This window comes from Enoplosus armatus, chromosome 16, assembly GCF_043641665.1.
Source record: "Enoplosus armatus isolate fEnoArm2 chromosome 16, fEnoArm2.hap1, whole genome shotgun sequence".
NCBI lineage: Eukaryota > Metazoa > Chordata > Actinopteri > Centrarchiformes > Enoplosidae > Enoplosus > Enoplosus armatus.
In genome coordinates, this window is record NC_092195.1 from 19,298,009 (window position 1) to 19,325,367 (window position 27,359).

The following is a 27,359-nucleotide window of genomic DNA, read 5'->3' on the forward strand; positions in this document are numbered from 1 at the left end:
CACAGGCAGCATGACTGAGGTCCCAGGAGGTCCAGGGACTCCATCAGCTCCAGGCAGACCAGCCCTACCAGGAGGACCCTGCGTGAAGGAGAGAGGGAGCGGTGAGCTTGCCGGTTCACGGAGAGAGTGGAAGTGAAATACGCTTCTCTTGCAAAACGCTTCTGCAGTCACCAATAATGTCTCAGAATCGTCTGTGCACAGATTCTGCACTAATGTCTCTACAAACCTGCACCTCTGTAGATAAAGTGAAACACTCACCCTCTCGCCAGGGTCACCGACAGATCCAGGAGGTCCAGAAGAGCCGGGGGGGCCAGAAGGACCCTGAAAGATGTGGAGGAAGAGTGCTTAAGTATTCTGACTACAGAATCAATGTCAGTGTCACGTGCAGATTTATTACAGTGTTACAGGAAGATCCTAAACATAACATTCAAGAAAGAACGTTAATTGTCACATCCTTGCAATAGAGAAGTGTACCGGCTAAGGTGCTATTTAATATTGGCAACAAGCAAATTACACTACGACCAAAATAATGACTAGCTCAGAGAATAAAGGTACTAATCTAGAAGAGAAAACTACAGGAGTGTCAATATGATATGTAGAGGAAAGTAAAATGTCTTTTGGAAAAAAAAAACAAGGGAATAATCATCATCTACTTACAGCAGGTCCCTCAGGTCCTGGAGGTCCTTCAATCAGCATACCCTGCAAAAGTCAAAATACAAGTCATTACTCCATTAATCAGGCTCCTCTGATTCTGTGAGATTCATTTTGTTTGTAGTGCACCTTAACTAGTACAATTTTCTTTACTAAAAACATGTTTGGAACCTTCTGGAGGGGCCTGACCCTTTTCAACAGGTGCATTTCAGGTTAAATAACTTATTTCAGCATTTTGGGACTGAAATATGCACTAAAGAAAAAAACCTGCTTATATAACAGATGTTCAGCCGTTTAGCTCATCTACGAGGACAAGAAGCTTAGGTTTGTCATTTACTCTGTGGATAGGCATGTTTGCTGCCATTTGAACTACGAGCTGTCTAAGCTATGGGGAGTTTGTTCCCCATTATTGGCACCAATTTAAACAAATATGGAACAGGGTGGGTAACCAGTTGTAGATATATCAGGTGATATTATAACAGAACAGGTGTGGTTCTTCTGCCAAAGTAGTACTCTAACAAGCGAATATGCGTCACATTTTAATAACACCCTCAAATTAATGTGGCAAATCTATCTAAATTGATGAGCAATTGTCCTTCCTTTCACAGAGCAAGCCAGTTTAAATACACCTGCTCAGGTAAAGACAGTTAGTAACTCACAGGCTCCAAGACAGCAGGTTCTCCTTTCTCTCCTTTCTGGCCTCTGACGGCAGCCTGAGGAAAACACACATGTAGCCAACAACACAGCGTAGTCAGTATAGAGGTGCTTACACACACCCATTGGAAATGAAAGACAACACACTTGCTGAATGCTTATGACAGACAACAGTATCTCACATAAAGACGCCTTCATTATATCAAACACTGACATGACAAAATGAAAACCTGTTTTTGCTTGCGATAAGCTTTCGTCCAAATACCGATGATTCAGTGGTTCTGTTGTTCCATTATATTTTGCATAGATACAGAGAATCATCTGGGCTTAGCAGCTCTAAATGCAGCCATACACTGAGATAAATGGCATTCAAGACAAAAGATGCAGTAATCGGTTACTGCTTCACTTCCAAATGCCTCTTTATGAAGTGTATCTGATAGTTCAAGCTATCGTTTATGTTTATTAGGATCCCCAATAGCTTCTACCACGGTAATAGCTATTCTTCCTGGGGTCCTGAGTTGCTCACTATACACCGTATAGAGTAAAACCTGTTTCAACCTCTGATGTGGGGGACTAGGTCTTGGTCCTTAAAGTTTTGAAATGCATTCAAATACAGATTTCTCTGTGATTGATTGAGCTTGCCTGGCATAAAATTGAATCTGTGAACACGCCTTACTAGCATGGTGGCCATTTTGAATTTACTTATATCACATTGGGTGGGAAACTAAAACATGTGTTAACAACCAATACATAAAATGATCTAAGGGCAGACCGGAGTTTCATTTTTAATGTCAAGTCTAAATTGCTAACTGTAGTTAAAGTTGTAGCTGGTCCTCCTGAGATATCTAACCTGATTTTATAACTTTTAGGTCTATCTGAAGTCCACACTTATGTGTTAAAGTGAAGGTAGTCATGGCTACATTCTCCATCCCAGTTTTCTGAAGTACCGTGTGTTCAAATTAGTCACCATGGGTAAGGGGGTCAACAGTTCCCAGAGTGGTAAAAAACAGCCTTTGATGGCCTTTGAGAGATGGCAAACTCAAACAAGTCATTTGAGAGGACATTGAATACAATTTGACAAAGACTAGGATTCAGAGTTGGTTGAAACTGATTTTGTTTGTTTGCCTGTGAAGCAAAACGACTTACGCCTCCCTCGTCTGTCACAGCGGACAGGGCGGGGCCCATGTTGGCATCGGCCTCTCCAGTCTCCAGTAATGGCTCATTGTAGTCCCTGTAGGAATAGTCGTATTCCTTAAGGCCCACGTCCCCAGTCACATACTCCTCGGTGAAGGCCTCCTCGCCCCCACCTCCTGCCTTGGTGGCATCTACCTCCTCTCCCACCAACGATGGCTCCACCTGGGGCTGGGTTGGGTTTATCAGAGCCGCAACGGGATAGATAGAGGGGCACGAGAGGATGAACCAAGCAAAGGGAAATAAAGATGCAAGAGGAAGAAGGAACAGTGAAAGGAGGAGGGAGAGGTATGTATGAAGGGGAAATGTTAGTAAAGGAAAGAGAAATATAGAATGAAACGAAAGGGGAGTGGAAGGGGGGCATATATAGAAAAAAGTGAGTCTTACCTCTTGCAAATAAACAGTGACATAGGGACAGAAAACAACTGTGGGGACTCTATCAGTCCTTCATGCTGTAACTTCAGTCTGATTTTTTCAGGTGAATTATGGACCTTAAATCTTCTGTTAATCAACTATTGTTGAGCTTATGATAGTATGTGTTTCCACCAAAGCATATCCTCATCAGCCTGTGTGTGTTGACCTGTAACCAAATCCAAATTTGCCTAAATATATTATCTGACATTGTAAGTTTGGAGAGAAAGAGAGAGAGAGAGAGAAAAGACACTTTAAATGTCAAGGTCATGCTTGCATAATCCCTGAACACACAGAACTGACATGAAGCACTTGGTGAAAACAAGCTGCTGATATGTGCTAGACTATGCAAAGCAAAAACTATGTTATTTTCTATTTTACTTACCATGGGTGTTTTAAAAACAAATATGAATCCAGTGGAATTATTCTGTACGGTTACCTCATATAAAAACGTGAATACATCTGAAGCACTATCACAACAAACTGTGAATAATGTGTATATTTGTTCCTAAAATATACCATATTGAACTGACACATTTCTCACCAAAACAGTGGCAAAAACATTCTCAGAATCAAAATTGGAAAACAAAGTCATCAAAGTCAGTTAATACAGATAAAACAGTAATGGTGACAATACGGATTATTGCCAAAATAAGTGAACTGTGAGAAACAGATCAGAACTGTGAGAAACTCATTCTCAAATTCTGATAGTTCAGGGCTGTAAAGTAAGCCACGTCAACTCCTGTATTCTTTAGTTCAGTTAGAATTTTATCCCAAACAAGAATGCATTATATTCATCTCCCTTTGTTGCTGTGGTTAAAACTGCACATCAAATATTCCTACGCGGATCCCTTTTTCCACAAGAATGTTGTTCTTATGTCAAGGTCACGACCTGATCAGCGAAGGACCTCGGGATGAGAACAAAACAGACATCTTGTTGTTAGGGAAAATGGGAGCCACATAAAAATGTTTGATGATACAAGCAGATGAATGTGGTGCATTCCCCTTTGAAGAAGCTTTTCTCCTATGTCTTGTCACGTGGCATCGGTGCCAACAAAACATTGATGTGTGGTTAGAAAAGTGTAAAGAGAGACACAGGGCTGTAACTACTTGGTTAAACTACATAGACTGGGCTCACCACCACACAGGTATTACACTGTCTTCTTCCTTTGGTGATGGAAGTCTCTTTTGTTAAGGTAGTGATTTATTCTTGTTTTTGTGTTAATTGGTAACTGGAGTTTTTATATTTTACTGTGAAAATTAAAATCTATCTGGAGATTTGGCGTTTAATTTACATGTATGTCCTCTAGATCTATTCTGTCGGTCTTCCTTGACTGTTTCATCTCCTCGATCTGTGTCACTGACCAGTGTGTCATTTTCTTTTTACCTGTACAGGGACCTCTTCTTGTCCAATCACCTCACCCTCTGGCAGTGGGACCGTCTCCTCATAGTAATAATCAGTCTCTGTAGGGGTGTGGCCAGCCTCGGAATATTCAGTGTCTACATCCTGATTGGTCAAGTTGACAGGAATTGGAGAGCAGGGAGGAAGTAAGCAGATTTGATTGGAAGAGCGTGGTTAGTTCAAAGTCTGCTTGTAAGTGATGATGAGTTAAAAGAAGAAAATGGAACACATCATAAAATTGTCGTTGCCAGAGGCAAAGAAGTTTTTACTGGCAACTCACATTTTTAAAGTTGATCCATTTTAGAAAAGAAATTTCAGGTAGTTTCTCAATAACTATAAATTTTGCCATATGCAAGATTTAGGGAGTCATTGAGACTACTTTGCTGAGATTTCTTTTTGTTGTATTGATGAACATTTTTTGCTTTTTAAAGCCCACAAAGCCAAGATTCATGAAAGGGTGAAGTCTGCTCTTATTGGAAGTAGGACTGAGAGCCTCTATCCATCCCTTAAGATGAAAACATCATAACTTGATGCTTTGGGATGTCTAGTTTCACCCAAGACCAGAAAACAGAGAGACAACCCCAATCAACAGCCTCACAGAACTTAATTCAGTTACTTAAATGTAACAGTCAACGCATGCTGTGAATTTACCAGAACCCACTAATGACCATGAACCTCACAATGTCTCTCTACCTTGACGCATGTCAGCTTCATAGTAGACTACACATTGAATGAAATTTGACTTCTAATGACGGCACACATTTTTAGTTTCTGTGAGGCTGCTTTATTCATATTTGATACAAAATATGGCCAGAGACAGGGAGACAGGTGTCAGAGAGAAAACACAGGTACTTCAAAAAAAACAAAAAACATAGAGAGAGAGAATGACAGAGTGACAGGGGAGTTTTGTTGTGTTGCTTGTGTATAGAATGTGATAGTATTTGTGTTTTCTCAGGTTTAGTTTTTGTGCCATAGAAATCCATGCTCATTCATTTGACCGATACGTTAATGGTTTCCCCCAAAAAGAAAGAGAGACGGAGTGCTGGAGTGTATTTAGGTTCTGAGATCCAGTTTCAGCAGCTTGAAGGTAGGAGTATGAAGTGAAGTAAAGAACAATGAAACTGTACAATTAGCCATGCTTCAATGTGCACCGCTGTATCATATCATATGGAGAAGTGAGGGTGATCATGAAGATCATATGATATATAAACAGAGGACAGGGCACCCAGCTTGGTATGAACCACCTTCCACTCTGAAGACCAGATTGTCCACCATCAAGGATTTACCTCAAAATTTGCACTGCCAGCCACCTATTGAAAGATCAAGCTATTCATAAAAGGGACCAAAGTCGTAAAAACAGTTCCACAAAAATTTTGTTGCAGACCCTGGATGGTGGAAAGACCTGTCAACCAGGTGGGACAGATGGGACATACGACTCTGGACATTCTGACCCAAACAAGGGCCCTCCTGTTGTACCTGTTGATAACCGTTGGTAATTTTCTTCGCTGGGACTGCACTTCCACTCAGCGCAGTCTTGCCAAAGGGTGGGAAAGGTTTGTGCAGGGATTTGACATTAATGTCCACCACCACCTTGGATTTCGTGGGTCTGGGTGGAGTGGGCCGGACAGGGGCAGATGTCGGAGCTTCTTTCTTCAGGATGGAAACCTTTTCGACCACATTCTTCACTACTTTGCTCACTGTTGCTTTGACCAGAGGGACTTTGGTGACCACAGTTTTTACTTTGGTGACCTCTTTGACCTCTGCCTTTACTTGAGTTTTCGCTGCTGGAGCTTTGGTGACCCCAGACTTTGCCGTTTTTGTAGGTTCAGGTTTTGATGCTTTTGTGGATTTTGGTGCCTTAGTAGCTTCCACTTTGGCAGCTGATTTAGCTGCACTGACCACAGTCTTTTCTATCTTTTCTACTTTAATAACTTTCTCAGTCTTTGCTTTTGTAGTGGTTTCAATTTTTGCCTGATTTGCAGCACCATTACTAATGGCTTTCTTTTCTACCACAGTAATAACTTTGCCATTGCCATTAGCCTTAGCCTCACCATTGACTTTATTCTCAGCTTTGCCATTAACTTTTACTTTAACCTCTTTAACCTCAATGGTAGTTTTGCCATTTCCATTGGCTTTCTTCTCTGCTGTAGCTTTGCCATTTCCATTAGTCTTAGACACAACCGTGGCTTTTCCATTTCCATTGGCTTTCTTTTCTGCTGAGGATTTTCCATTTCCGTTACCATTGACTTTCTTCTCAGCTACAACCTTGCCATTGCCATTTCCATTCACTTTGGCCTGAGCTGTAGGCTTGGCATCAGCTGTAGTTTTGCCATTGCCATTTGTTTTTGCTACAGCTGCTTTTCCATTGCCATTGCTGTTGGCTTTAGCTGCACCATTTGCTTTCTTCTCAGCAGCTGGTTTACCATTGCCATTCTTAACTGGGGCAGCTGTGGGCTTAGACTTAGCTGCTGTTGTTGGTTTGATCTTAGACAAGAGGATCTCTACTGCAGTGGGCTTTGCTTTGGATGGCTTGGCTGAGGAAGACTTGGGAGCTTTGGTGGGCATGGGCGACTTGACTACAAGTTTGTATGGTCTAGTCTTGGCCGGCTTAGCTGGAGTGGGTTTGGCTTTGACAAGGGTGGATTTAGTGGGGGCTGCTTTTCCATTGAGCGCCTTCTTCTAATATCCGTGATTATTGTTTGGTTGAGATGTTGTTTAGTATGTAAAAGTGCATATTGACAAAGACAGAGAGAGAGAGTGGAGGAAGACAGTGATACATGGAAGGGTTGGGAGGGGGGTGAAAAGCACAAACAAGGGATGGACAGAAGGAGAGAGAAAGACAAGAGTGGATGTTTTGAGAAACAATGACATAAAGATGGCCAAGGCTTGGATGATTTACTGAGACTGTACAGGCATTACTGGATACAGCAGAGGATTCATACTAACAGTAAGCAAAAATACAAAAGTACCAGTACTTAAATTAAAAATCCACATTTTGAGAAATTGCATGTCTTTGACCCAAGTTATTTTGAAGGTTTTTTTTGCTGATCTCTCCAGTAATGCCATTCCCATTATTAAATGACAAAGCAGCATCTTTGTGCTAATATGAACTGGAGCCTGTGGTTTGGCAGAGGCACTGAGGGTGTGACTGATCAGGTAAAGCTGGTGCTGAACACACACACACACACACACACACACACACCCACATAGTTTGTGATGCACTGAGCGGTCCAACTGCAAGACAGAGAAGGTTACTGCTGTTTAGTCATGCAAAAGAAGGAGCATGGATGCCAAGCTAACATGCAAATGCATATCTGTCACATAAAACCAAAAAATGAAAATAATAGTGCGTGATTCATTCCACTACTCATGCTGCTATAATAAAAATACATGCAAATTTACATTGTAAAAAAACTCAAAAATTTCACCCAAATAGTGTAAAGAAAAAACAGACGATCATCCTGAACATAAACTCTTCAAATATGCAATACAGAACACAAACAGACTTAAAGGAGACAGAATGTGGCATACATGTACATGTCATGTATGTCATACAAAGGTCAGATATACAACCATGAATGCATATACCAAGACCAAAACATGTGCATTGATATTCCCATGTTGACTGGAAAATTGGTCAGGACACTGATGATGCAGAAGTACAGTAGGTGCATGCGGTGACATCCTCCAAGACAATTAAGAAATCATGCAAGTAACAAGACAATACAGACACATGCCCTGGCCAAATAGTATTGTAAATCTAATGTTTTTTTTTTTTGGTGGTGATGAATTGTGAAGCCAAATGGGTGGAGTTTATCATAAATGACCAGAAAATTCAAACAATCACAGGAAAGTCAAACACCCATCGTGGGACAAACCCCTTCTATCTTGTACACAACGTAAATTAAAACAAAACTTATTTACAAAGACTATTTGACCAAGATCAGTTTAAGAAAAGGTCACACTGGTTCTTCTTATGTGTTTCATATGCTAACTTGTAATCCATTGGTTTGATATGGTAAAGTCAGCAGATCCACAAATTAACTCTCCTTAAATTCTCAAAAGGTTTTCACTCTATTTGGGAGAAGGTATTCTGGTTCGGATTATGGTGCAACAAGATGGGATATATGAAGAAGGAGGGAAGACTGGAAAACTGAGTGGACAAGAATGGGAGAAAAAGTGTGCATGTGTGCGTGACAACACAGCTGCACCTACACCACCCCAGTGCCCCCACTTGGCCACATCTTAACACACATACATATATGACAACGTGTAAATGACATGAGGACAAAAATATAATCACAAGGAGCAAAGGTAATCCTGTGTGGCAGAGGCTGTGGAAACCAGGTGGATGCGTGAGAGGTCAATGTGGATTAAAGAAAAGGTGAAATAAAACAAAGGAGGTATGGAGCGATGAGGGATGAGAGAGGCATATGCTAAAAGTGAAAATGTAGATTTCCAAACACATATATTAGGGAATGTGTAACGCAAATTTAGTTTGCATTGAAATATTTAGCAAGCTAAACCTATTTTATGAATTATGCCTCCGTTATTGCTTTAATACCTCTCTCTCTCATTCTCCTTCCCTTCCACAAACCCCGCTCGTGTTTTCCGTCTCTCTTGCTCCCTCTTTACCTGTTGATTGGGGGCCCCAGGTTGGGGAGAGGAGGAGGGAACGCCTGTTGTTTCCTCATAATAATAGGGGTATTCATGGTCATCCTGCTCCTCATCAAAGTACTGAGAGAGATGGGGGGGGGGTGGAAAGATTGAAAGATGGGAAGTATGGAAGGAGGGATGGGTTGGCAGAGGGGAGGAGGGTACATGAAAGCAAGAGGAATGCATGAAGAAGGGGCGAGTGGATTTCCAAGGGGAGGAGAATAGGGGTTGCACAGAGGAATATATAAAGGGGGAGAAGAAAAGGGGTGAATGTGGGGTGAAGCAGCGAGAGGGGAAAAAAATAAAACATGGTGATAGACAGCGGGAGACAGCAAAGGAGGTAATAACAAAATGCAAAGCTTTAATTTTTCCATTCATCAGAAGGAGTCTGTGCTGCTGGTTAAAATGTGTTGATATTAATGATGTCCATACACAGACGACCTTGATGAATGAGAAAACAGCAAAACATAAAGCCAATGAATAAAACCACACTGATTTATATTCATTCAGAAAGCAGTCATTTCAACAGCATCAACATGACAGGGTTTGGGGCGCAAAGTGTTGGAGCTCTGCACAGTGACTGATACAATTTGTATTGACTGATCCGGCATGCAGGCTTAAAAAACAAGGTCATGTACTTTGGATGGATGAAAGCGGATGAAAATCATCTGCTACTTTAGCTCTGTGACGCAGCTGATGTCAACTCCCAAATATCAGTTTCATGTTTTTGAGAGAAAAAGAATGAGGGAGAGCTTGCAAAGCTTATTATGTATGTAATGCGTACAACCAGTCTCAGTAAGCAAAGAGGCTCCACCTTAAGCCATCTTCATGCCAAATCCTTATATGTCTCAATTTAACCAGAAAACCAATCAGAATTTAACTTCATCTGCATGTTTTATGTACTGAACAAGTTCTCTGTCTTTCAATCTATGGGGAAAAAATGGGGAAAGACATTGATGTTTGCTTGTATCATCCTCTTTCCCCAAACTTTCTATCTTCCATTGCAGTAGAGCAGAAAAAAGTGACAACTAATCCACTGCGGTAACAATTCAAGCTTGTGTTTCTCAAAGGCAAAGTGTATGAAATGATGGAAAGGTGTAGTTATGGAAAGGTACGATATTACCCAGGGTTACCCCAGGGACACACAGACCGAGGAGGTGAGGAGGAAAGTGGATGGATACAAACTGTTGCTGATGACGGGGATGCGTGAGGCAGACAGAAAGGGAGAGCAGCACTTTGATGACGTTATTAGACGACCCAAACTGAACCTGAGGACTTGAGCATTTAGTGTGGCCTTTGTTTTCACTATCAGACCATATTTTCATGTAGTGTAGATTTCCAAATGTAAATCATATTTCTAAAGACCGAATTTCTTTAGTCTTTGGAAATGAGTTGGTTTTGTAACCCCCTTGAGAGGTACATCGGGAGGAACTTGAAGCAAACATGAGAAGAACATGCGAACTCCAGGCAGAAGGAATTTGTGCCAGTATTTTTTGATTCAGAAGATTCCTAACTGACCCAGAAGTATCTATTAAGTGACAGCCATGATAAGAGCTGGATGAACTCTAAACTCTAAATTCTACACTGTACATACTGTACAAATGACCTACATTTTCAGTATTTCTCCTCCATATCTTTCCTTGATCTCATTATGTTTTCCATTCAGCTCAAGAAAAAACAATGGCAAGACACAAACAAACACTTTCTCTAGACTATTCAGTGATCCAGTGAATATTTGAATAGTTGTCTTTCTTCAAGTAAATAATCTTTTGCCACAGAAAAGTCCACAGATTGTGTTTGGGCCTGCTTTATCGGAGCTACAGATGAGCCTACAGTTTTATGAATGAGTTGTGTTAGCATAGTGCTGAGTTATCCGCTCTGTAACAGATGCTACTCAGCAGTCTCGTAATTGCTATGGGATTTGTGTGTGGCTGTGTATTCACTTTGTGTGAACAACCGAGAGCTCACCCCGCAGTAACCTTTGTAAGAGGGGAAAGAGTGTGAGTGAAATATAAAGGCTAGTTACTGGTTTCAAGATAATTATTCACTAAGAAGGTTGATTAATGTTTCACATGTGTGGAGGAGCAAATGTTGATTTCATATGTCTGTGTATGAACCCGCGTTGTGGTGGTGTTACTCACGTATGTGTTGGGGTCCTGAGACTGGGTCTTGGGCAGTGGGGAGTCACAGTCAGGGCTGTAGTGTTCACAGAAGTCATAGGCAGCCTGGGGGTTGGAGGCGATCAGCAGTTGCTGGATGTCTCCCTATGAAGAAGAGAAAAAACAGATCAACAAAAACCTGTACAGCTGCAGCATCTATTATGGAGCTCAATGGAAACTATATTAAAGTATATTAAGTATTAATGTGTTTTTAATTTCAATTAATGCTTTTATGACTAAAAGGCAAAAACCTGCACCAACAAATATATGATTTGCCTGTTCAAACGTTGTAGTTGCAGACAGCAGCAGACTTAACCAGTGACCAATATCCAGTTATGCACATCAGGGTCCTCACCTGGAAAACCTCCTCGTCGAGCAGACGGGCTCCGAACACTGTGATGCCGTTGGTGTCAACCTCTGCATGGTTGCCGCGAGGCAGGGCGCGGGTCATCTTCTTCTTGCAGTCCAGCAGCAGTGTCACGTTTTTCTTTGAAACAGAGAAAGCGATGCGATGCCACCTAGAGACAAGGAGGAGGAACCGAAGGCGAATAAATGTGTAATGTGACAACAGGCCTGATTAAAAAGGTATCAAACCAACCCTCAAATCACATATACATTCCCAACCACCCACACCCACATGACCCCAATCGTGTCGTCTCAACCAGTCACAAACTGGTTGTCGCTGGTTACTGACTTGCCATCAGCCAGGTTGACGCCTCTGAACAGTGGGTAGTCCTCAGGGGCTGGCTTGCCGTTCTGGTCCTCGTACAGGAAAACAGGTGAGCGTCCCATTTCAATGCCCAGCTGCTGGATGCCCTGCTCGCTGTAGATGGAGAGGAGGAAGGCCTGGAGACCAGCCTGGGCCTTAACCAGAGCCATGATGGAGAAGTTCTCCGGGAATCGACCTATTGATGGAAGGGAGGGAGGGACATTGAAAGAAGGGAAGGGTTATATTATAAACATGGGTCATTGTTAGACTGGCTCATGAGTATTTTACAAGAAGAAGAATTGAGGAGAAGGAGCCAGTAATGGAGAAAGGAGCCACGAAAAAAAGTTGTTCTGTAAGTTGACAAGAGGGAGGAGTGTAGACAGACCCGGACCTTGAACCAGATCATTTATTTATCACGGAAAAGAAGTGATGCAGCAGAGCGAGCTGAAGGTGAAGAAAGAGAAGGCAAAAGGAAAAGCTTTCAAGCAGGAAAGAAGAGACAAGAATAGCAAAGTCGTGCAGGATGAGAGATAGAGAAGAAAGTGTGAAAATGACACTAATGATGAGCTCCAAGTGATTAAAGTAAGTGTCAGGATCAACTGATTAGGGAATATCAGATATAGCCCCATGTGAAGCTGGCATAGATGATGAGGACACATAATAACAGGTGGGCAGAGCTGGAGAAGGAAGGCTAAACCTCAGAAAATGAGTTGAAAATCAGTTTTGACTTTTGAGGATTTTTTCACAACCACATAAGTGCTACTTTCTCTTTTCGCTCCTCACTCCAGGGTGTCAGACAGTACTCTAAAGTTAATTTGTTATGGCTCTCCCACACAGTTTAACTCAGCTCCTGCACTGCAACACATAATTATACTTTATATCCACGAGCAATCTAGCAGAGGGCACAATAGCCTCACTTAACTCCAGAGAGCTCAGTTTAAAAGACATCTAAACATAAATAGCAACCTGTAACTCTAATTGTAGGTTTCTGCACTCTGGAATTCATCGTAAATATGTCAAATATTACGCCCGTCCTAAAGTGTGCTGCGGTACTGGTGAAGTGTACGACACAGGAACGCACACCTTCATTTTTTCAGATTTGTTTCCTCTTTCCTGAGCCAAATAAAATAAACAAAATTTAAAAGAGTTGTATGTTTGTAATATTGTAGACAATGATATACTGTACCACTGAGTTATTTGCATGGTAGGAGTTCATTTGATTAATATTGGACTATTCTTACAGTTGTCCATAGCATTAAATTAATATTAATGCCAAGCGCTAGCAGTGACGTTAGCTAAGGTTCGCCAAGTTATTACACAAGAAAAAACAGAGGACATCTTTGCGTGTATTACAGCGCTTATGGCCACTTACCACATACATGCACAAATATTTTTATTAATATTAACGTTTTGTGGTAACGACCAAGTTCTAAAATACCAATTGTACCTAATTGCAGTCATGCCAATAAATCAAAATTTGAATTTAAAGTGGAAACAAAAATAAGAAACAACAAAATAAAAGGCCTGTCTATTCAATCAGTTGCTTCACAAACAATTTTGTAAACCAGGTTTATTATGACTTGGTTGCATTTAATAATACAATACTGATAATGTCAAGTCCATCTCTTTTGAACCAGCCTCTTACAAGTCCTCCAACATAAATCGCTAGAGAACCTCTTTATGTAAAACAGACATGAAACTTTACAATTTACAGATCAGTATCCCCAAAAACTCAAACAACCAGTCCCGGTGAAGCCTACCTGAGAAGAGCTGCTTGGTGGGGGCGGAGATCTGGGCCTTCTTGGTGATGCGGTAAGCATGATCGGGGCTGCTGGAGCGACGGGATGTGCAGAAGCCGGGAACTTTCTTCACGCCCTCGGGGAGAGAGGGAACCTGCAGAGCCCGCAACACATCCACTGGGTCTGAGGAAGAGAGGAGGAGGAGCAGAAAATTGTCATTACATTTTCTAACAAATAACTCATTAGAATAGTTGATGAGAATGTGTGTGACACATATTCAGTAAGTAAACAAGTGAAATGTCAAAGCTGAAACTTTAATACACACACACACACACAAATCACTAATCCAGCTGGTCTGTGGTGCTTTCAAACGACAGAAACTGAAACCAAAGATGTTAGATTACACATCTAACTTTGAGTGGATGTAGAGGTGCACGTACAGCAAATCTGTGATGTCTATAGATGCCAGTGAAGACTACTTCTCCTTCATCATCCTACAGGCTGTATAGAAATCACTGTGAGGGTCAAAGCTTACTCCTGAAATGTTGCAACGCAGCCCTTCTTTGCTGCTGCAGAGACCCAACTTTGCCCAGAGGATCAAAAAAAAAAAGCTAATCTGGAAAGAAATCTTAAATGTTCTTGCAGCACTAATGCGATATAGGAGCAGGTACAGGGGATGTCCACAATGGCTACCACTGTACATTTTGGTATAATGTAAGAAAGGAAGCGCTGTGTGGGAGCAAATGGGCCACAGTCCAAGCCACATATATGAACCACTGCAGGGCAGGTACAGTAAAGCTCAGTTTAAACCAGAGCGGAGAAAGTGCCCTCTATTCTGCTCCCATTTATCAAGCAACTGAAACAAGTGGCTGTTGATGTGATAGTGCTGAGTCAAATTAATATTTGTATGAGGATGACATGCACAAACACACAAAAATGCAGGTATACACACACACACACACTTCAGATAAACAGTATACACCCTGACATCACATAAACACATACACTGTACCACCAGTCTCACGTCCTGCCTCCACTTTCACACGCTGAGGTCAACCAGTGTGTTTCTCCACCCTCAGTCTGCACTGTGGTTTACCTTGTTGGCTTTCTCACATTGCTCAAAGGCACTGTGTCAGTCTGTGCATTTCAGTGTGAAAAGCAGGACTCTAACTTCTGGAATTTGGGGTTTAATTCCCTTTATGACCACCCATGCTATAAAAAATACTGACAATTTGGCGAAAAGCACCATCTTATGTTGTGACTAATTTCCCTACATGAGCTCCTAGACAGCAGATTCAGAGACGGAAAATCTAATTTAAAATAATCTATTTTGTGTTACCTGATGTTCACTTCTCAATGTTTTCTCTTTGCCCTCTAAAGTCTTACTGTTTTGGAAACAAACATCTTGAATGAACTGATAATTTTAAACACAAATTACACTTAAGTGTGTCATGTCAGCACTTATTTCACCACAGTAGGCGTTAAATCTCAAAAAGGGCGGCTGTCTAATCACTCACATGAGTTGACTTGTACTGTCTTGTTACAGAACAGCATTGTGGTAAATGTTGCTCTACATGTCCAAATCACGTTTATTGAGATAACTGGTTGTTCAACGTGTTTTTAGTGAAATGCTGCTGTGTGCCCTGCTGTCTCATTCAGGATGGAATGACAAATATGCATGAGACAAATTCTGCCAACATTTCAACACAGAAGGTTTGCATACACTATCTTTTTTAAATATTTTGCAGTCTGAGAACCCAAATCAAATGTAATCATAAAGTCCACCTTAGACGGTTTTGAAGTGAGGCAGCAATAAACAGCAACATCCAGTATTCACATTTTCCCGAACTCAGCTATGCTCCCTCAGTCTTGGCTGGCCTCCCTGTGTTTGAGGTGCACCAGAGAGCTAACTTTGCTGTTAACAGCCAATTAAATTCATTTACAGCCAGCCCTGCTATGGCACCTCTCATAATAAACTTACGGCGGCAGTGTAAAAACTACAGCTCTGATGAAATGATAACAACTGATCCCTCCTGTGATGCAGCAACTATGAAGTTACACGTTTGTTTTCATTCAACAGCTGCAAAAATAAACTTTTAATTTCCAGGCGCTTTAAAAAGCATCGTGTTTATGCAGAAATGATGGAATCATGCTCACCTCAGCATGTTTGAAAAGGACAACAGAGCATATGAACACAATGAGGAAGCCCATCACCACTTGGGCCACTATTGCTGAATACATATGACCTACTGGTACAGTAAGAAGCTGTAAAGAGCAAAGCCACTGAAGGATGCAGTTCATGCGCCGCTCTTATTCAACACCAGTGTGTCAACAATACACCAGGCAACACTTGTTATAATGTTATATAATGCAATATATTATAATGTTGATGTTAATGAAACTCTTTCAAAATGTTTTCTAGAAATTGTTTGACCAAATCAACGATGACATCAACTCCTGACCGGAGGCACAGCTGTCCATCAGGACAAAGACTCGTATCACCTTATAATAAAAACACAAACTGACATGCATGAATGTATTCACCTGACAACACTGTACCACTGCATTATAAAGCCATCTTAGTGTGCAGCCACTTACGATGCTTCATATTGGCCTCTAACGTGAAGTTTCCTCGTGTTTATCCTAAAATCACACTGATCCCATCAGCGGCGCTTGTGTTTAGGTGACACCCAGTGTCTCAGAGTTAACAGTTAGTCAAACCGGCCCGCAGATGGTAATATTTATTCAGACAGAGCAAATGGTGCGTTAATATTGCCTCAGGGTGTCTAGACCACAGTCCATTAACGTCACTCTACACCAGGGAGAGAAGGAGGAAGAGGGGGGTAAGACATGAAGTGAGGAAGGAGGGGAGGAAGAGAAGGATGTATAAGTAACATGTAAGGAGGAGGGAAAGCGAGAGTTAGATGGAGTGGTATATTGATGCTACATTAACCAGAAACTTCCCTAAAAACAGCTGCTTGAAGGCGGAAATGAACAGAGGAGAGATTAGTTGGTGAAAGCGGAAAAGTGAGACAGGTCAAAACAGAAATGAAGACACATGTAGAGAGGAGGACAAAAAGAGAGAGGGCAATACACATCAAGAGGGATAAAGAAAGGTATGGTTCCTGGCTGAAAATTCTGTACTTTATGTCGATGTCTTGACGGGACTGTTCTGTTCTTTAGTCCATAAAATGTTACAACATAAAAAATGAATGGAACCTTTCAGACTTTGTGTGCAATTGACCTGAGGGACATTTCATTTTTTTCCCCCATAAGACTTTTCAAGACTTTTACAAATCTGCACAGGAATGCTGGGAATGAGAAAGAGAAAGAGGGAGCGGGATGAAAGGATGAAGGAGGGAGAGAGGTTCAGGCCGAGGTGGTGTGTGTGTGTGTGTGTGTGTGTGTGTGTGTGTGTGTGTGTGTTTTGGGGGGTCAGGCAGTGACAGTAGACAGCGTGGTTCTGTGATGGCAGGATACTGGATCAGATTGCAGCCTGAACTCCCCCAGTACACCCAGTACAATGTGCCGCTCTGTTCCCCGCTGCCTGCCCAGCTCACATCTGCAGCCGGGGCCCTTCCTGCCTGGAGGACCACAATCACGACAAAAACACACCCAAAAAAATAACACGCAGGGCCACAGAGGAACACACTCACACAGCCCAGGCAGGGAAAACTGCACCAATACACCTCGTGAGACGAGGAGTGGCAAATATGAAACTAGACAAGGTAGAAAAACAGAAAACCAGGGGGCACAAACTCTCTTTCTTTACTTTCTTTCTTCTCCCTCTTCTCGCTCCATCGGACTTTCTTACCATAAGCGCTCACAGATGGCTGCAGCCTTTTGATGTAAACGCAGGCCAATTACACTGCTGTCATTAAGACAGGAAACAGGGCTCCCAGGCACGTGAGGGCAGTTACAACCAGCGCTGTAGGTAAAGATTACAGTAGCCTGTACAGTTATCCCTACTGACAGCTGCACTGGCTCAAATGAAAAAGGCCATTTTCAGTACATATGACACTGATACCAGAACATTAATACAGTGCCTTAACGACTAAAACGCATCTACCTGATGTTGCTAATTACACTTAAATGGAATCTGAAGTAGAATCTTGTATCTTGGTCTTTCCATTTTTATTTTATGTATTTATTTCAACAGCACAAATAGCTAAACTGAGCTAAACCTTTGTTTTTTGGGGATTGTGAGATTAGTTGTGCAGGCGTATCGAAGTTTGAAATCTCGTCAATGTAAGTTTAAAGAAGTCTCTGCAGTGCTTAAAAGCAGTGAAGTTGAATAATGTTACAATACATTGCTGATGCTCAATAAATACCACATATGTCCAAAATACCAACATTTCAGAACTTTAGAAACAGACCCCAAATGATTTCTTAGGTTATCTATTCTGATTCGAACCCATTGAGGTACTATGTAAATCACTGAAGCTGGTATAAATCATCTGATCATCTGAAATGATATGCTGTTGTGTATAATGGAGCACTGTACGATGGGGAACAGGTGCCCCAGGACTGAAACAATCCCGTCACTGTTACACTCCAACACACTCAGTTCCACAGATCCTCAACTGACCAAACAAGCAGACCACCAGCTCAGTTCACCCTGATAGAAAACACATGTGGTACCCAGGTTGGCAGTCACACTGTAACTGTAAAATAAGGTGTGCTGCTAAAACTGCGATAACTTTGTATTACTGTAGTTCCCCGCAGCCTCCACTAGATGGAGCTAAAAGAGATTTAATGAGGTTGACGACAGGCATCACCATTAACAGAGTACAGTCAAAGTGTGTTGAACTGCTGGAAACACATGATGTTACACACACTCATGTTTACATGTACACACACTACGCTAACAGACACGCTCACAGGAGTGAGAGATAAACAATGCTAATGCTTACTTAACAATCAACTATTAAGCAAGTGTCTGTAAATTCTGACAGCTAACAGGGTAAACGACTTGGCTAACACACACACACACACACACACACACACACACACACACACACACACACACACACACACACACACACACTCTTCTATCTGAACACAAAGCAGCTGGACACACAGATTAGACCCTGTATGCACAAGACACATCAGAATGAGAAGGAATTCAGCTTGTTGGGTTTCTCATGAAGCCACATGACACGTTAAAAAAACCCAACTTAATTAAATAATCGGAATAAGGGATATTTAAATATTATGCATACGTTTTTATGTTGAACCCTGAGTATACTGCACGCACACACACACACACACACACAGCCATAATCAGCCCTCTGAGTCCTGGTCATACCATCACTGCAGCCTTGTGTGAGGTGACGACTGTATGATTCTCAGTCCACTTCAGAGGAAAACCTTTATTTCCTCTCCTGCGCTTTAGATGCTCTGTGCAACAATTTCTGTGCGTGTGTGTGTGTGTGTGTGTCCTTTCCTCTTTTGGTACAGCTGTGCTAAATATCAGACACACACTCCAGCTGACATGTTGACCCCTCAACTCTCACATTTACACAACGACCTTCTTGTTAAGACACACAGAGCAAGAGCGACGTGCAATACTGACCACAGATTGACACACACATGGACGTACAAATTCATCTGTGCACCAATTTTCTGTCTCAATATTTGAGTCTTCTGGCATTTCTAAGAATAAACAAAGATGTCTGGGGGGGGGCTGAGATGAGAAAAAAATGAGCATAAGAGAAAAAGCATTGTAAATTACAAAAACTTAAATATAAAACTAATTTGAAAATTGAAACTACGTGTAAACTAAACTCCAGTTGTTCCTCAATCACCAGCTGTGTCTCCATCCACCCAGCTGACCACGACAGCTAGGCGTATGAGCTGCTGCAGGTTATAATTTACAACATGGTGCTCTATAGTTACGGTTTATTTATAATGCCTTGCATACACAGACAGAAAATCCATTATGAGTACCCATGCTGTAAAAAGGGGGTTATTAGACTTTACACTATTTATATGATATAAAATGAGGGTTTGGCTTGTCAGTGTGGTGTAAATTACCATGTAGATGTCACACCATGTGACATTGTCTGGCTAGCTGCTCCAAAAGGGAAAAGACCAATACAGAACTATCCTTTGTGCTATGTGAATATCAGTAAATCCTGAGCTCGGTGTGAGAGGGAGCATATTAATGACACCAGAGTGAGATGGAAATGAAATTTACATAAAACCTGAAGGAGTTCAGAGTTAACAAATATGACGAGAATGATGTTGAGCCTTGATGACAGCTGCAGATCGGTGACACAGAGCATCTGGATAGCATAATGTGAATTTATAATAACACAAACCGTGCTGCTGCTGCTTATCTCTTACTGAACAAAAGAACTGATGAGGGATATTGATTAACGATGAGAAATGCAATGTCTGCTTGCCAGAAAGTCTTACAAACTGAGTAAAATAATCAAAGTACAGCACAATACGCAGACAGCAGGTTTGCTTATCAATTCATGAGCTGTCTTTGGACCTTTGCTTGCAACGTGATTATGCGCTGAGGAGAAAAGAGATTTAGAAACTAGTTAATTTCAGTTGAAAAACTGTCAAACACCCACGTCACGCAGCAATCCGAAACACAGAATGAGTTGGTTTTACTGGACTGGAGAAGCTTTTAGAGGCCACAGAGCTAAAGGGAAAGTGGAACATTATTTATCTCTGGGTGAAACTAAACATGCTGTTAATGCACCTAGCATATAAACAAGAAGAGGTCGAGTGGGTACAACTATTCTAGAAGAAATTATTATATATTAATGGATAACTACTATGACAACAGTATTCCTTTTTATCCCGTGCTTTTAGCCTTTCACACCTGCCTCTATCAGCACTAATTATCAGTTCTAATGAATCCCACAGTCCACGTGGTTTATCCATCACTACAGGGCAGTGCCAACATTTACTGTACTGTGTTGCAGCCTTGTCTGGTTTCTTCATTCCCTCCGTTGAGGAGCCGCTGCCAACATATGCCCAAGTCCTCTGCTGTCCCCTCTGTACCATTATGTGGTCTGTGCCAGTCTGTGTGTGCTGCACTGACGCTGCCGACGTGTATCGCGCTGGAGTCTCGTGTGGTTTCAGGGCTGGAGGCCACAGTCTTAGTTTGGATCTGAGGGTGGATACTGACACCACAAGGCCTACATGGGAGCACAGGGCCCTGACCAGGAGACAGTCAGTGGTTCCCTGTAACCTACTGTCACACGGGCAGACAGTCAACAAGGGCACAAATAAAACACTTTTGAGGAAGAGTCAAAAAGTTTTACGGCATGTTTTATAAACCCTAAAGATGCTGACCAAAACAACACCCTCGATCTCCATTTCACCAATCTACTGATCTAATCCTAACAGTTCAACAAACTTACATTTGGATGAATGCACTGTACTGCCAATATATTCATATGACATCAAACATCTTCAACAACAGTGACTGGCGGTGTCTGAATACCTACATTTATCTCAGAGTCTAGCCAGAGGTGACAAGTCAGACTTATAATAAAGACAAGTGTAACAGCAGTGGGCCAGCATTACATAATCATCATCATCACTGTCTATAGCGACACCTTCTCAGTGTGGAAATCCCCACATCAGAAATCTACCCTCCATGCTGCAGATCTTCATAGGTGTAATTTAGCTGGAAAAAACAAGTGTGAGGAGGCGGTGAATAAAAAGCACTGCAGAGTGAGTGCAGGAGGAATTTGACTGGTTGTCATGTGTTGTGTCTGGATCTTACTGAACCACTCTAAAATAATTACTAACCCAATATATTATGGAAATATATGCAAAATCAGTGTAAAAAGCACTTAAACAAAAAGTAAAAAAGTAAAACACTAGAAATCCTGTCACCTTGTACTGAAATATCAGCTTTTGTTCCTGCAATAATTCCACCAACACTACAACAAATACATTTATCCTTATTTCCCATTTACTCATGTGTTCATCTCTCCAGGGTATTTCCCTGCCTTCCTCCCAATGCATGCTGGGATAGACTCCAGTCCACTGAGCCTCATCAGAAAGAAACAGGTATGGAGAAAGACTAAAGGAATGTTGTATGCTACTTAAATGATGAGATAATTGGGGATTACAGCATGAGGCCGCTTCAAATAGTCCCAGGTAAGTTATGATATTGCAGGTAAATGCTTTCTTGTGACCAATTCGTTTTTGGGATGTTTTCTATATTTTAAACGCTACTGTGTCTCACGCCAGTGTAAGCAAACAGCTAGCTCAAACCAACATTTAAAACTATTTTCAAATGCATAAACTGTATTGATGTCTGGAAAAGAGATGTACATTTACATTACATGTAAAAGCACACAGCTGGTCTCTGCACCCTCCTACACTGACTTCCTAGAAGCAGCAAAATAACAGTGACTAGGAATAGCATCCTATACAGACAGTCTGTCATTATAAAGTTGGCACACTCTCCTGCCGTCCTTGTACATCTTCTACTGAAACAGAATGCCTCGGAGGAACGACGCCTAACCATGCGCACACACACACACAAACCGCTAAATCATCACCTATGAAACCAAGGAAGAAGGAAGAACTATCCTCTACTCACTATGGTCCCTCGAGTCTGCAGTGCTAATGTGGTTTAGTCTGAGAAAGGATTTTACAAGTTCACAGTGTGAGGGGATGTCATGGTTTAGAACCGAGGCCTCAGGAGCGTTTATGTGAATCTCGCATTGACTTCTTTGACGTCTAAATGTTTTAATCTTATAACCACAGTCTGGGTTTTATCTGTCCATTCAAATGGTGTGATTTTGCATCTGTGGTTGAGGCCACTGAGAGGCTGAGAGTAATGGTGAGCGTGTCTAGCATACAGTCACAGTTTCCTGGCCAAAAAGATACCTAAGCCTCTCATAAAAACGGCTCTAAACAGTAGGAGTTCATTTTTGTAGGCTTCAGACCAGCAGAGTTACACAGTGTGAAAAGGAAATCCCACAGTAACGTAAGTAATGTAGGTTCCCATTCGAACAAATCTATCTTAAAATCACCAGTAAACTGAGCCCAAAGCTGTCACCACCAACGTAGCAAATCTTAACATTACACATGGTTAGGTTTAGGGTTGAGCTATGGCTGGGGTTTGTCAATCCTGGCAAAGGAGAAAGGTCTGCCTGGGAGGCTCAGCTCAGGGCAGAAAAGGTCTCCAACCACCTGTGTGTGTGTGTGTGTGTGTGTGTGTGTGTGTCAGTTTGGTCTTTCTGCATCAACTAAATCTAATTTTTCAGAGGAGAGGCAGTCGATTGGTGAGTTAAAAAGTAAACTGCCAGTTCCTACCCACCACTTTATCTGATGACTACACGGCTGACAAAGTAAAATCTCATTGGTTTTGGCTCACAGCTAGTGTCATGATGAGAAATATGTGCAACGCTGACATCAGATGGGGATAAAGCATCTGACTAGGCCAGACTAGCCAGTACCAAATGATTTAAACGAACATGTTACCCTGGTAGCGTATGGACGTGGATCACCAGAGCCACAAGGGCTCATGGGAAAATGATGACAAAGCAGAGGAAAATCAAAGGGACATGGTTAAAGCTGCCAGACAGAGTCACATGTGACCGACAGAAGCCTGACATACTACAAACTTCACTTCCATACAGTCACAGGAATGAACTGTCAAAACCCTGCTCTGCAACCACATATAGGAGCTCTATTCACCAGCAGAGAGAGAGAGAGCTGGGTTGTGTTATGTTTAGCCACACTGAGACAGGCTGCCCTTTGAGGAGCTCTGCTTTGAAATGAGGTTGAGGAACATCCATGTCAAGAAAATATTACCCTCTGATTTTCTCCCCCCTTTGAACAGAACTCGGCTTTCATGCCTTTCTAGGTCCCGCTGCTCTCTGGGTGACGGCGGTGCCTCATCCATCCCGCCTCCTTCTTTTCTAGTCTTCATTCTCCCAGCGAGGAGAGAATAAACATGAAAGATTCTGACCACGTTCTTCTCTAAATCGGTCTTTCACTGCTTGGGTGGGGCGCCGTTATAGTTTACACTAACATCTGCGCCGCTGCACCACACTGCGCGCACAGACGCACCGCGCACGCAGCGGTCCAGCGCGTCTGGCCAACCATGCGCATATCATCCATCGCTACGTGCACGGGCACCTAGGGGACCAGGCACGCGCTCACAGATAAAGGGAGTGTTTTATCTGCGTCACTCTGACATTATCGCCTCCGCGCGCACAGCGCCGCCATACGCATCCTTTCAGATGAGAAGTACAACCTGTCCGAGGGGCTGCACACAGAGGCGCATTCACACAGATGTGGCATACATTTCCACAGCCTGAAGTGTGAAAAAACATCCATAGCTTACAGACGCATATACACAAACACAACTGTACAAAGCGCACACAGACACGAGACACTGGGCGCTTTCACTCCCAAACCCCTGCGACCGAGCTGCTCCGCCGCATAATAACCTATTCATAAAGAGCAAAAATGTCTCTGGCTTCCGCCTCCAAAATACACACGGGAGACCACGGGAAGGTGCAATCGCCTCTCGCAATCTGAAATTGGAAACGGGGCCAAAGAATACACTGGAGGGGGGCAATTTATGTTACAAAAGCCCCCTTGGTCCGTAAGCTGTCCCCGCAAGTTATCCAAAAGGAAGAATAAAGAGCCATTGATCCATCTGTCAACGGAAACGTCTTAACTAAATGTATTTCTCCAAAAACGTTTGTGTAAACTAAACCAGGTGTTTCTGTTCTGGCCTGCATGACGTGTCTCAGCCAAAACGGTCAAACTTCGCTTCTCCTTAAAGAACAATAAATATTCAACAATACCCAAAAGATACAAACGGGTTTTCCAAAAACAACGAACACACGTTCATCATTTAAACGTTGAAACCTCACAACATCTCATATTCAAGCATCACAACTGTGCGTCGTGTTGCTGCACTTTTTTTTAAAACATCGTTTTATCTTTAATGGTATGTCTTTCCATGGCGTGCCGCGTGCCATTCCGCATCAAAGCTCCTCAGTCAGATCTGAACTGATCTGGACTGATCTGGACTCAGGTGAATCAATGGATTCTCTGTGTTAAAAATAACTCCAGACAACTAGTGGTGCGTCAGGGAACTGCAGCGCATACAGATAATTCTTTTAGGCGAAATAATCTATAACTGTGGAGAGTGATGGAGGGGGGGGCACACACAACTTTACAGGAACGTAAAGCCTTAAAGTGACAGAAAATGTCTAAAATCGTCGAAGCCATTCCAAATATGACTGTATGTGTATTTATTGTCGCTATTAAAATGAATACAAACATAACCTGTTGTGCAGAGAGAAAAACGCAAAATCAACTTTCCATAGGCTTCCTGTCACATCCTACAAACTAGATGCAGAGACCCCTCCTCCCTGGACAGCCAGACGCAGTGATGGATGGACGGGTGCACAGGCTGAACTGGTAAACACAGTCCAGTTTACTCACAGGCCAACATTCACTTACGGTACAGCAAAATAAATACCAGTACAATTTTCAAAAACGGGACATTTAGCCGAAAAACGTCCTCAAAACGTCGCTCTTAGCACCGTCTTAACCCCTGCCCCCCTGCCCCCCTGCGGATGGGTGGCCAGAAGTGCGTAGAATGAACACCATCCTGTCAAAACTGAGCGGGATTCTTAGTGAAACTAAGTTTGTAGGAAGATAAATAGGAAAAGTCAACATCAGGCAAATTATTCAAAATGACTGAAGCACCTGGATGCTTGAGATGTTCTCAGCTCAGCGGCTGAGACGACACCTGTCAGCAGGCTGCATGCGCGCCGAGAGGCCGAGAAGATGGTGTCCGAAGAAGGACAACAACTTTATTAAATTAAATAAGGCGTTTGTATGTCTTCCTGCAGCAAAAACATAGAATAAAGAGCTTTGTAACCGCTCTCCTCTGTGACCACTGGTTGGTACGGACCTTGAGTAACATCCGAAGATCAAGAAGATTTTAGACGCAATCTCCACAAATAGGTCCATTATCGGACACTCAGATTTCCCTTGCACTTACACTTATTCGTATTTTCCTAACTAACTGTCAATTTCAAGACCTTTAGGGACCAGGGAGAAAACACAAGTCACCCTGGATGCTTTAGGAATTTGACTCAATGCAGAAAGCAGAGATAAACTTCTGAATATGCAGGTATCGACGCAAAAATAACCCCAAGGAGATTTCCATATGTGGATACTGTGGAGTTATGTTGTTGGGCCATTGTTGACCTCATTTCTCGGGGAAAATGTAAAGAAGCATGACAGATGCGCAAGTGTCTGATAATGGATGAGGTGTACATGTACTACGCACAGGCAGAGGAAGACGTTTAAAACGGAAAAACAGTAAAGGTGGCCAAATAAGAATAAGGCTCGTTTAAAACGCACAAAAAACATCATAACTGTGAATAAGAGAAACCGTCTTACCTGCACGAACCACGGTCGTTTGGCACACGGCGAGCGCCACGGTTACCAAGGCGAAGGATGAGAAGTCCATGCGCCACGGTCTCCGTTTCTTCCGGAAGGAACAATCTCCAGTATCCATAGTGTTGCAGTAGTTTGCCGGCCTGGTTGAGCTGTAAATGTAGGATGTGGTGGAAGTTATCCTCTCACAGAAAGCCAGCCGACGAGAGGGACCCGACTGAACCTTCTGCGAGGCAACAGACAAAAAGGCACGCCTCTGGAGACGTCGCTACCTCTCTCCCGGAGACGTTCCTTAATGAGTTACCTCTGTCTGTCTATGTTAATGCACAAAACCGAAACACTAAAGGGGGTTTGGGGTGAATAAATATCTTTTATTTTAACGTTTAACCCCTTAGTGCTAAAGCCCCATTGAGTCACACTGGGTACGAGTACCCAAAGTGGAGAGAGCAGCAGAGAGAGACCTGGAATCACGCTCTCTCTCCCTTCTCTCTCTTTCCCTCTCCCCTTCTTTACTTACACACTTACTCCCACGAAGAGTGAGAGCGTGTGTGTATGTGTGTGTGTGGAGAGAGAGAGAGAGAGCGAGAGAGAGAGAGGCAAAGGGGGAGAGGGAATAGAGGGCGTGCGTAATTGCGCCGTCGGCGCACGTAGATCTACGTGTAAGAAGAAGCGTCTCAGAGTGTGAACTGAACGGTTTTAATGAGACGCACATACAAATATTTCACCTCACACACACAACAATGGTGTCTCTGTTTCCAACCGTGAGTTCGTGGGTTAATGTTGCTCATTGAACACACGCCAATCAGTGAAAGGTTTTTCTGTCTTCTCTCTAAACGGTTCTAGTTTACTGAGAAGGGCAGCCAGAGTGTTCTGTACGTCCTACTTTCTTGTCTTTGTACCTGTGGCATCTCAAGATTGGCTTTATAAACCATGAAGAACCGTTCAGGTAAAAGGTGCACGAGACAGCAGGGCCGCGCACCGCGCTGAGCCAGCAGAGGAGAGTGAGCGTCCGGCCAGCCAATCAGGCTTCTGTCCGCGTTACTCGTCACGCCCCTTTCATCAATCATTGGCGCTCTCCTCTCATTCCGATTGGTCAGTCCCACGTGTCCTTGTTTTGCAAAATCAGCTCAGGTGCACATAGAGGGGGGGGGGGGGGGAGAGAGGGGGGGGGGGGGGGGACATGACTAACCAACAGCGTGTTAGTCCGTCTCTCACTAATTTCCGACTTCCCTACCCTCTCTGTGGCACTCGACCCTGTTGACAACATGTCAGTTGGATCAGCTCATTGTTGGTGTTGGTCTTCTCGTGGGATTTGATGACCATGAGAAAAATGTAGAAATTCACCAGACATCCAAAGAAATGCAGAGTCAACA

The 27,359-nt window shown here is 42.6% G+C and overlaps 1 protein-coding gene across 1 annotated transcript in view; it reads right to left on the bottom strand.

The window, feature by feature from the left end:
- Positions 1-26,145, bottom strand: part of col11a2 (collagen, type XI, alpha 2) — a 42,817-nt gene extending 16,672 nt beyond the window's left edge. The window contains exons 1-12 of the mRNA XM_070921201.1: positions 25,990-26,145; positions 13,594-13,755; positions 11,819-12,029; positions 11,480-11,642; positions 11,107-11,229; positions 5,786-6,988; positions 4,295-4,414; positions 2,452-2,667; positions 1,311-1,364; positions 658-699; positions 259-321; positions 4-78 (exon numbers count right to left, since the gene is read on the bottom strand). Of these exons, the coding sequence (XP_070777302.1) occupies positions 4-78; positions 259-321; positions 658-699; positions 1,311-1,364; positions 2,452-2,667; positions 4,295-4,414; positions 5,786-6,988; positions 11,107-11,229; positions 11,480-11,642; positions 11,819-12,029; positions 13,594-13,755; positions 25,990-26,107 (2,550 nt within the window). The 5' untranslated portion in view covers positions 26,108-26,145. The remainder of the gene's footprint in view (positions 1-3; positions 79-258; positions 322-657; positions 700-1,310; positions 1,365-2,451; positions 2,668-4,294; positions 4,415-5,785; positions 6,989-11,106; positions 11,230-11,479; positions 11,643-11,818; positions 12,030-13,593; positions 13,756-25,989) is intronic.
- Between the last annotated feature and the right edge of the window lie 1,214 nt (positions 26,146-27,359).